General features: G+C 34.0%; 1 protein-coding gene across 8 annotated transcripts in view; it reads left to right on the plus strand.

The window, feature by feature from the left end:
• ZMYM4 (zinc finger MYM-type containing 4) overlaps positions 1–12,001 on the plus strand; it is a 128,142-nt gene that overhangs the window by 66,795 nt on the left and 49,346 nt on the right. For 5 of the 8 annotated variants that reach the window (XM_019726488.3, XM_019726487.3, XM_074334375.2 and 2 more), the window contains 3 exons: positions 8,028–8,549; positions 10,257–10,318; positions 10,667–10,837. The exons of 1 other annotated variant lie outside the window; for it this stretch is intronic. In XM_019726488.3, coding sequence (XP_019582047.3) covers positions 8,028–8,549; positions 10,257–10,318; positions 10,667–10,837 — 755 coding nt within the window. Of the gene's footprint in view, positions 1–8,027; positions 8,550–8,804; positions 8,874–10,256; positions 10,319–10,666; positions 10,838–12,001 lie in introns of those variants that run through there. 2 more of the 8 variants (XM_088791022.1, XM_019726492.3) reach the window with 2 other exon arrangements.

Consider the following 12,001-nt stretch of genomic DNA (forward strand, 5'->3'; position numbering starts at 1 on the left):
AAGATGTTTTATAATGTGCTTTAAAATCATATTTTTTAGCCTTAATATTAATAGTACACAAGTAAATGTTGAAATTGGTAAAATGTAATTAATTTCTATCAGAGGTGTTTCAAGTGTGAATTTTTGTTGGTCACCTTTAGTAAGTTACAAAATCAAATTGTTCTGTATATTCCACTGATTTCAGATTGTTTTCTCCCTATGGGAACAAATAAAAGCAAAAATTAATGAAAATAAGTTCTGTGAATCTCACCTATGAGTCTCATCTCACTTCATTGAATGTGGAGTGAACAATAGTATACTTTAATAGTTCCACAGTATCAATACGTATTTAAATGAAAACAAGAAAAGAGAGCTGTAATCTTTAGTCATAACTGCCCAAGAACACTCATTCATCTTCATTAGTACTTAGCATAGATCGTTGGTGATTGATCTGATTTAAGTAAATGGTTTGTCTCTGGTGTGGTAGAGCATTCAATGGTTAATTTTTGTTGGTAGAATATTCAAGGGCCTGGCTGACCTTTTGGTGTGTGTGGGGGGGTTTGTGGGAAAAATTCACCCATCTGAGAAGAGGTTGGACTGGAATCTGAATATCGCTTTCAACCACTGGGTGATTTATTATCTGCACAGTTTATTTATGCCTGGTTTATAAAAAACTAGAGCCTGTACTCCAAAGTGTGGTCTGTGGATCAGCAGTATTAGCATCACCTGGGAGTATGTTGGAACTCAAATTCTTGGCTGCCATCCTTGACTTACTGAACCAGACAGAATCTTTGGAGGTGAAGCTCAGGAATGTTTCCAACAGCTCACTAAGGGCTTCTGAAGTCCAGTAGTCATTGAGAAGCTTTGCTTTAGGTCAGTGATCCTTAAGTGTCACTGGGCATCAGAAGCAAAATTATCTAGCGGTGCTTGTTTTTGTTTTGTTGAAAAATTTTTTAAAATGAGGTAAAATTAAGATGTAATGTTGTATTAGTTTTAAGTATACAACATAATGTTTTGCCATATGTATATTGTGAAATGATTACCACAATAACTTTAGTTATCATCCATCACTAGTTTTTTTTAACTTTGAAACACTATTAAAAATATATTTTAAACTGAGAATTACGTGTATGCATAAAAGTTTTTTGTAGCATTACTATTGTCAATCTGAATGATGCACTTTGTTTTCTGTTCTAGCCCATTTAAAAAAAAAATCCTCATCCTCGTTCACTAATGGGTTGATACCTGCAGTTTGAAAGACGACTGGATTGTTGTAGTCAAGTTATTGTCCCATTTCCATGAAAAGTTTCCTGCTGGTTACTGGCCTATTAATAGCTAAGATTCTTCTCCAGGTTAGGATCATAAATAGGAATTAAAATTCTTCCTATTACTGTAAGTGTTCCCTGATGAGAATCAGGTTCTGTCATGAAGGGAGGCAGCTAGAATGGTTGTTGAGCATCTAGTAGTTTCAGAAAAAGCCACATGATTCAGCTGTTGATGAATTGCATGCTTACTAAGAGTCATTTGTTTCCAAACCTGTGTATTCTAGTATTACTTGTAATTATATCATTTTAATGTACTGTTTTTAAACTACTGAAATTTACATTGAAGGGTTGTTTCTATGAATAATTTGAATGCTTTAGAAAGACTTACTTGGTAAGTGAGTAAAAACATGGAGGTGTAAGTGTCTTTATTTTCTCATTCCACTTTAAAGAGACCAGAATTGCAGTCACGAACACTGCATTATGGATGTGATTTGTTCAAGAAAGAAGTCAAATTAGCATACTCCTTCTCAGAGTCTTGGCTGATCATCAAATGATTGGCCAATGTGCTTTTCTATATCCCAAGTAAAAACAAATGTTTAAGCCATGTACATTTGACTTTTTAATGATTCCTAGCTTTATTGGACTTTTAACTGTTGAACTAAATTCCTGATACTATGAAGAAGATTTATTATTTAGGAAATTGTGTTTTATTGAATAACAATAAATCATCTCTTAGAAATATTTCAGTGACAAAACAATCTACTAATTGAAGTTTTTATTTAAAAATGAACCAAGATTACCTCATTTTTATGCTGCTTATTTGTTTTTGCAATATTTTGAGTTTGTGTTTTCTTCGCTTTTGATTCTTTGCTCCTTTATATAAGAGAAAAAAGCAACTTCAGATAGTTGTTAGAGAACCATGTCTTCTAAAGTTACAATTACAACTGATATTACTTTATTTTGAAAATTATGCTTTGGTTTAAAACAGAAATGTATGGGAGGAATTAAGTAATATATTAGCAATGAAAGTAACCAACAACCCTTTCTCAATGTTCATTTATATGGTAATTGTGTTCTTTTGTGGAAATGATTCTTGAGTATCAGATAGAGGCATGAAGATGCCACTAAAGCAAGAACTATGCAGAAGAAGGACAAGGAATAAAAGTTAACTTGGCATCATGAAATTTCCTTTCATTGTCAAACACAAATATTGTGCTTAAATTGCTTAATCTTCCATTCTCCTTTCACAGCATCTAATAACCTACCTGCATTTAATCCATGTCCTCCTTTCATTCTTTTACAGAGGAAGTTTGTGTACTGATCACATCCCCTGTTGCACAGAGATTTTCCTTCTGAACTCCTTAGTTTTTCCCTCTTCATTGGATCATTCCCATGAGCGTACTGCAACAAACACAAATAGCCTCCATCTTAAAAAAAAAAACTCACCAAAAAATAACCAACAAAGAAAGCAAAAACACACGGTCAGAAAAACTCTTGACTCCAGATTTTAGTCCAGTTTCTGCTAATTTTCTTTAGTTTAGAGCTAAACTTCTCTAAAGAGTTGTCCGTACTTAAGGTTCCCAAGTTCTCTCCTCTCAGTCTCTATTGGCATCACCCCACTCCAGCTTGTGCATTATTTTTCCACCGATAAAGCTCTTGTTAGTTAGAAGTTCATTTCCGTTTTCCCAATATTAATAATCAATTCTCAGTCTTCATTTTATGTGTTATTTCAGCAGCGTTCTTTGTGGTTTGTCACTCCTTCATTGAAATATTTCTTTCCCTTAACTTCTGTGATATCAGTCACCTTAGTCTTTTTTCCGGAGTCCTTTCTACCAGACTTCTAAATGTTGCGATATTTCAGAACTCTTATGTCTTTTCCATCTGTAGTAAATGAACTTACTAGGTCCCATGAATTTTAAGTATCATCTCTTCATTTATGAGTCCCAAATTTATATGTCATTTCTTGGCAAGAATCCCCTCTTTAACTTCTCTTTAATATATCCAATTGCCCTGTTGATATCTCCATTTGAAAATTTAATAAGGTTCTCAAAATTAACAGGTTCAAACCAAACCATTCATCCTACCCCTTTCAGTCTGTTCATCCCTTAGTGTTCCTGTCTCAAGAAATTGCACCTTGTTGTCTTATCCTTGACTTCTTTCATACCCAGTTTCTCATATATCAGGAAATGTCTCTACCTTTGAAATATACCCAAATCTGACACTACTGCTTATATCCACCATCACTATCCTGGCCTTAGCCACCAGTTTTTCCTTGGATTATCATAGTAGCCTCTTAACTGGCCTTCCTTCTATTCTTTACTTCCTGTTACATTTAACAGCCATTAAGTAGTCATGCAGAAGCTAGGGCAATTCTTGTAAAATATAAATCATGTTAATCCCTCATCAGGATCTTTTAATGACTTCCTTTCACACTTAAATATATTGCTTTTTTCCCCCCTGTGGTCTGCAAATTCATAATAGAGCTATCCTTTGGCCTTTTCTCTTTTCTCATTTTTTTAGTGCTCTTGCTCTCCCACATTCAATTCCAGCTATACTGTCCTTGCTTTTTCTCAGATGTGCCAAACATGTTCACAATTAGGTTTAAAAGCTGGAATCTTCCATGAGAAATTTGTGCTTTCAAGTGTTTCACTAGGTATTATGATCTCCAAATACAATGTGTTGTTGTCTGTTGTTCTGTAGATCCAGGTTCTGAGAAACAGAAGCTGTTTCTTTTGTTTGATTCCGTGGTCCACAAGGATGAATAGAATTTTGTTACAGTTAATTATATATATTAATATATATAACTAGTACTTACATTTTAACCTCATAAGATTTTGTGCAGTCTACATGTTTAATGTATAATAAACTAGTAAAATTGCAAATTTAAATTAGATGCTTTGTTAGAAATTGCTATCTCTGAGAAAGTTTTTTTTTTTTTTTTTTTTTTTTTTGAGAAAGTTTTAAATCTCAAGTACATTCTCAAATAAGGATAAAAAATCTTTTACTAGATGGTAGATGCATATACTTCAAAATTCAAAGATGCAAAAGAGTATGCTTTGAAAAGTTAGTATTTTTGTCTTCCAGCAGCTTCGTTTTCTCATAGAAAATCAATATTTTTATGCATAAACAATTACACATACACATAATTTAAAAAAAAAAAATACAGCAGTGATAGCGTAATATATGTGTACGAGTATATTCTTCCCCCCTTAGATATTTTTTACTTAATCAACCTTGGGAACTTGCATAAAGCTGCCTCATTCTTTTTAACAACTATATAATACTCCATTGTAAGTATGTACTGTAATTAATTTAGCCTTACTGATGAACATATAGGCTGTTTCCAGTCTTTTGCTGCTTTAAGTGTTCTTTTTCATAGATCTCTTACGAGATTATAGGGTAAGTTCTTAGAAGTTGAATTGCTGGCTCAAAAGGTATGTGTATTTAAAGTATTATAAATATTGCCTGGTTGCTCTTTAATTTAACTGTACCAGTTTACACTTTTTGTTAAGGGCCAGCCAGTAAATATTTTAGGCTTTGTAGCTCACATATGGTCTTTGTCACTGACTCTTTTTAAATATTTTTTGGCCGTGGGCTATAGTTTGGCAGCTTTGGCCTATAATAGCGTAGCAGCCAGGCTGTTATCAAAACCTTTTGTTATTACCGACCTGCTGTGTGAGCATGGTATCTCACTGCATTATTAGTTTGCATTTCACTCATGAGCAAGGTTCAACCTTAGTGTTTACTTTCCTGTGAAATGTTTGTTCAAATCCTTTGCTTTTATGTATTTGGTTATTTGTGTCTTTATTGAATTATAAGAGTCTTTATACATTAGGGAAATAACCTTTTGTTATATAAAGTGCAGTAAAATCTTTTTAACCAGTTTATTCTGTATCTTTTGGTTTTCTTTGTATTTTCTTTGGGAATTTTTTAGTCACATTTGATTTTTATTCTTTTTTACGTTTTTGTGTGTGTGTGTGTATCTTTTTAAAAAGTACTTGTTCGTTTTTCAATTACAGTTGACATACAGTATTATATTAGTTTCAGGTATATAACGTAGTGATTAGACATTTATATAACTTATGAAGTGATCACCCCAATAAATCTAGTACCCATCTGTGTTGTTTTATTCAATAAATTTATTCTGGATTTTGTGCCATCATAACAAAGGTTTTCTCCTACTTTACGACTTAAAAATAATTCTTCCATGGTTTTCTGTTTTTGTGTTAATTTTTATGTCTAAACCTTAAATACAAGTGGCAATTATTTTGGTATGAGTTAGGGATCCAGTTTTTCCATGTGGCTACTCTTTTTTCCCAATACCGTATCTTGAATTTAAATGTAGAGATTTTGAAAGTTTGTAATATACGTTTTAGTATTGACTTCTCATGTACTATGGAACTTAGATTAAACTGCTGACCACATGAATTACATATTCTTTCTATTCATGAAACAGTTACTGAGCACATGGCTATGTGGTGTGGGGTATTAAGGATAAACCGTTGTATAAAGAAGGCTCTAACCCTGACCTTTAGTTGCTCACAGTCTGGTAGATTTATCACACTATATGTATGTGTATATGTTAACATCCTGCTTTCTTATTTATATTTTCTCCCTAACTTTCAATTATTACGAGAATTTTCAAATAAATAGAATAATGGAAAGAATAGTGCAATGAATATCTATAATACTGTGCATGCTTTCTCATCCCATCCCTGCTTCGCTCGCTGTGGCATACTGTGTGAAAATAAGTTGAAGATATTCCTAAGATTTTAGCATCTGTTGTTTGAATTGATTTTTATTTAGATAAGCAAAAATAGTGAATTTTCTAATTTGATTATTTCCTCTGTCTGTTTTTTCTGGTTCTGTGAGGAGGGGTAATCATAGCTGTCTTTTTCATCATTCTATCCCTGGAGCTTATCACAGTACTTACCACAGAATGGCTTCCTAATAAATATGTGCTGAATGAATGAGCACTTTACGTGGTGGGGAGCTTGAAGGATTTCAAGGAAAGGTATAATATGGAATGATTTATGGTTTAGAAGGATAATTCTGTTGGCTTTATGGAGCGAGGAAACTTGAAGAAAGTTTTTATTTGGACCCTTTATCAATTAGGACTTGATTGTAAGTAACAGTCCAACCAAATCAACTTAAACAAGAAGAGGAATTTATTCTGGATCATGAAATCCAGGGAATGATTTGAAGAACCGACCACATTGAAGATTTCATCTGGGCTTCAGTGACAAATAAAAGCAGTGCTGTTGGTGCCACTAATATTTTTAGTGTTTGCTTCACTGTCATTTTATCAGTTCTAGTTTGGCAGCTCATTGGACCAGTTAAATGTGGTTCTGGGGCAGGGTTTGTAGGAATATGGTTGCTTCCTAGATAATCATGTGGATTGAGTTAGTACACTGTCAACAGGAAAAGATGTGGGGTATTGGAATGGTGCCAAGTGGAGGTGCTTGATTTGAATTTGTCCAGAGGGAAGGAGAATTGGAATGCTTCTCTTTTTCTATCTTGAGCAAACAGCTGGTTTGGTGATACTATTAATCAACTGAGGGAAATACAAAAAGAGTATGCTTGGAATGGGAACATAATGAGTTTGGTTTTAGAGTTGGAGGACCCTAAGGGAACTGTAAGAGTATAGACATCTGAATCTTGGAAGAAAGGTCTAAGCTAAAGTGCTTAAGAAATTAACAGCAAAAGTCCAGGCTGTTGTGGTGAATAAAATAGTTGTCTGAGTGTGTAAAATGAGAAGAGACCTGGAATCTCGGAGGAAAGCTGATATTGAGTGCATAAATGAAGAGGAGTATGAAACAAATAGACCAATTAGAAAGGTAGGAAGAAATATAGTATCAAAGAAACCAAAGGATGGGTGTACCACATAAGGGATGTGGCAAACAAATCCTAATGGATTTGACCATTGAAAGATCATTGATGATCTTAATGAGAGCATTTCCTTGGATTGCATTTCTTTTTTTTTTTTTTTGGATTGCATTTCAAAGGATTAAGATGAAGTAGAAACAAACCAATGTAGACTTTTTGTGTGAAGGAAAGGTGAATGAGGGCAAGAGAAATACGAGACTCGAAGATTTTTTGTTTTAGAATGAGAGAGACTTGAGCATGTAGTTTTAAACAGTAAACAGTTTTAAAATTTGTTCTGGCTTGGATAAATTTTATTTTTATGTTTAAATATTTACTATTGTAAACATTAACTGCTGTGTTTATTAGAGTTAGTGCAGAAAAATTGGGACTCTGAGACCAGAGACCTGGGCTCTAATATCAGGTCCCCAGAACAATCATAAATAATAATTATAATTATCATTTTTATATTCCCTTCTATGTGTCAATCACTCTGTTAGTAGGCCCTTTATGCATATTATCATCAATCCTCACCATAAATTAATCTCCAAGGTGAGTATTACACTGTTTTATAAAGAAACCTGAGAGTTTACTTCTCAGGATCATATAGATTTTCAGTGATCATGGCTGTGATTCCAACACAGATATGGCGGATTCTGAAGCTGGTACTCTTTTCTGTATCATATTGCCTTTCTTCCTAACCCAAAATAAGTTTCTCAACTTTTAGGTCCCTGTTTCCTTATCTATCAAATAGGGATAGTTATATCTGTCTTACCTAACTCAAAGTGTTAATTGAATACTTCAGTATTATCTATATTTTGTTTGGAGAGAAAAATATAATTGATTAAATACCAGACAGACCTTGTAAATGTGGTCAACTTTAGCTCTATCATTTGTCTAAACAGTATTTTACTTTTTAAGGTGGTGGTATCATGGATACAGAAATGTCTGAAGAAATAGACCACAACTTAACTCCTACCCTTGACAGCATGTCTTATGGAGTGCCGAATCAAACAGGATCTGAAAATTCATTGCTGGATGAAGATGATTATTTTTTGAACTCTGGGGATCTTGCAGGAATTCCAGTCGTTGGTAGTGACAATGAGGATGAACAGGATTTTAGTTCAAAGGACAATCTTGTTTCTTCAATTCATACTGATGATAGCTTGGAAGTAGAGAGAAGAGTCACACAGCATGAATCAGACAATGAAAATGAAATACAGATTCAAAATAAGTTAAAAAAAGACTTTCCTAAACAGTTTGATCAGGTTTCTGTCTTTAAATCAATACGGAAAGATTTTAGTCTAGTAAGAGAAAACAGCAAAGAGACATTTTCTGGAAAGGAGAAAAATAGAGACCTAACTTATGAACGTGAAAAACGGTTGGATAAACCCCATAAAGAATTGGATTCAAGGTTGAAAAGCAGTATTTTTGATAAAGCAGGTAATAATTGTTGGAACAGAGCCATAAAACAATAAATAACATACTGATAATATAGCTTATATTACTTTTGATGCTAAGCAACGTATGAATAGTTAAATTCATTGTAAGCTTGTCATTTTTCTTTTATCCTTGTTCTTTACAGAGTGACTGAATTTCTCCCAGTAACTTTTGGTAATGGTATATATGGTTGAAAAGTAGCTCTAAACCTCATTTCTCCCTCCCCTGGTTGCAATATTTTGATGAGAAGGCAAGATACTCGAATCACCTGTTCATTTTCTTTGGTTGAACATTGGAACCTGAAGTTGGATTTAACTTCTTTGTGCTGTAAGCACTAATTCAAACTGCTGTCCCACCAATTAGTCCAAGTTAGGAAGGGTTGTTTTTTTTTATAACATTTCTGTTCTATGTTTTAGAAGTTTCTTGAGGCTGCTCTTAAGCCTCTTTGGCCAGTGTACCCTGTACTTTAGCTTTAGTTCCATTCTTGAATATAGCATATATTTTCTTCATGCCTTTTCTCTTACTGTTCCATTTGCTTGCATGCCATTTTCTCTCTTTGTATATACGCCTGTAATAGTACTTCTCACCCAACAGTGCCTAACTCATAAACCTCTTCTACCCTGTAGTCATCCCTAATCTCTCTACATCAAGAATGTATTGTTTCCTTATCTATATTTCCATAGCATTTTGTTCATGCCTCATTAATAGTACTTATCACACAGTATTACAGTTCTATATTTGTTTTTGCTTTACCTACTAGTGTAAGAGTTCATTGAGGGTCAGATTGTATCTTACTTATTTTTGTATTCTTGGGGCCTAACCTGGTATCGTGAAAATAGTGATATTTCAATAAATGTTCAATAGATGTGAAGGAAAGTAAGGTATAATTTACCAACCCTTAAATTTCTTCTGACAATACTAGGAAGAATATGGGTGGAAGAACAAATCAGTATTGTTAAAAAGAGCAATTAATTTATCCATAATGTAGAAGGCTATACAAGCGTATACTATATTATTCACTGTATATTTTCAGTATCCCATGCAGGGATATTGAAAATTAGGAGGGTGCTTATCCTCAAGGATCTTGTCTAATACTAGGAGGGACAAGACAAGTCAATAGTAGAATGTCAGTGGCCAGTTGAATAGTGTAAAATTTAATTTATAATTAAAGACTATGGTGGAAAAGTTTGTCATAAGGCAGTATAAGACGATTTCTTTCACGTAACTGAAACAATATGTTTTAGGTATTCTTAGAGATTATTTTTAGCTTATTGGCCAGGGAAGGTTTTATAGAGGACAGGTGAATTTTGAACTGGGCTGAGTCTGGAAAACTATAAAGATGGGGATAGACAGAGGGGATTTGGAATGATATAAATTGAACTGGGGTGGAGCAAACACAAGTAATTTACAGCATAGTGAATAAAGTAATCATTTTATTTAGGTTTGAGCAAGGAAAAGTGTGAGATGAGGCTAAAAATTAGGTGGGGCCAGAGAGTTTACTTTGAGTGACACCTTTTACTTTGAGAGTTTACTTTGAGAGTTACCTTTTGAGTGTTTTTTGGGGGGCTGGGGGAATGACCAGTTTCACACTAATGAGCATCTTTGTTGGAAAAGAGAGATGATTATCAAATTATAGCTTTTTAGGTCACTCTTTATAATATTTGTTATTCATATACATGTATTTGTTTTGTTTTGTTTTTCTTTCAATAGCTAATCAAGTTGAAGAAACATTACATACCCATTTACCACAAACCCCAGAAACAAACTTTAGGGTAAGTTTTCAGTGTGTATGTAGAATACTGTAACTGTGGCAAGTGTCAAAGTTTTTTCTTTATGTCACTTTCTAAACTGTACCTATATGTAGTAGGTAGAGCACTGATTTTTGTTTTCTTTATTATTTGGGAAAGGACATCTTTGGAGATGTGCTAAGAAGCCTCAACTCTTAGATTCTTTATTCGTATTTAATATTTAGACATATGTCACATTTACTTCAGGCATAGGGACTCTAATTGATGTCCATAGAGTTCTTCATTTCCAGTGAGTTTTTCTCTGGGTGTTAAACCTGAAGAGGAATAAATTTTAAATCTGAATATTTATTAATCCTTTATATTGTGTTTTAGGATTCCAGCTATCCATTTGCCAATAAAGAATCCATTGGTTCGGAACTGGGGAATTCCTTTGCATCAAATATTAGAATTAAAGAAGAACCTTTGGATGATGAGTATGACAAAGCAATGGCACCACAGCAGGGACTACTAGACAAAATTAAAGATGAACCTGACAATGCTCAAGTAAACATTTCACCTTTTTTTTTTCCCCTTCTTTTTGTTCCACACATTAATTATTCATTTGAGAGAGGAAGTTCTTGATTAGGAGTGAAGCATTTTGTTGACAGGGCGAGAGAAGACTTTTAATGAAGGTTGAGGCAATTTGAGTTATCTTGTGAGAGTAAAGCTAAGGAATCAACAAGTTATATGCAACTTTTCCTGAATAGTAATTAAGGCTTTTAATTCACTTTTTTTCCTGAATACCACTGTTCTCTGGTTTTTAGTTTCAGTGCAGGATTAGCGAAAGTGTGAGTCTTAAAGGATTAGAGATTGATAAAGCAGACATGGCTGAAGGTTTATGAGTTTATGGCTTGATTAAGTTTATATAAGGCAATAGGCCTTTCACAGTTGTGTTTTTTAGGAGCGAGTAATGGACAGGATCTCTTTAATTGATTGAAGAACCAGTTCATTGGATCAGTGAGTACAAGGTAAAGGAAGCTTTGATGATTGATAGGGGATTCCAAATGTGAGATCCGGGAGTAATAAGGGTAAAGATAGAGCTCTGCTATTTCAGTGTTGCTCTGGAGGTAAAAGTCATAGAGACCTTATAACTGTGTGGTCCTGAAGTCAGCAAAGTTATCCATGCAGTTAATGACATTGCAGTGGCTGGGATGGAAGAAAGAAGTTATATCAGGTACTGTAATCCTTTTTGAATGTAGGAAGAGGAACAAGCAATGAATATATTATAGCAGCAATTATTTGAGGGCGGTCTATGTTTTATGTAGATTGCATTAATTCAGAGGCTGAGAAAGTAAAAATAGCATGAATTAACTATTTCTCTGAAATGATAGTTGATCAGGAGACAGATTACCTTTCCTATTATATTAGGCGGTTTGAGAACACGAGACTTCTATGGAAGAGATTTTTTTTTCATTCTGATGTCTTTGAGCAGGGTTTTTCTATCTCAGCACTATTAACCTTTTGGGCCAGGTAATTTTTTGTTGTGAGGGACTGTCCTGTACGTTGTAGGATGTTCAGCAGTATCTTTGGCCTCTACCTATTATATGTCTGTAGCAGCACACCCTATCTCCCATGTGTCTCTAGATATTGCCAGATGTCCCCTGGAGGGCAAAATCGTCTGCTCTTGAGAACCACTGTTTTAGAATAAGGAGATAGAAACAGATGATT

Source organism: Rhinolophus sinicus, chromosome 14 (assembly GCF_057876585.1).
Source record: "Rhinolophus sinicus isolate RSI-liver-muscle chromosome 14, RSI-T2T, whole genome shotgun sequence".
NCBI lineage: Eukaryota > Metazoa > Chordata > Mammalia > Chiroptera > Rhinolophidae > Rhinolophus > Rhinolophus sinicus.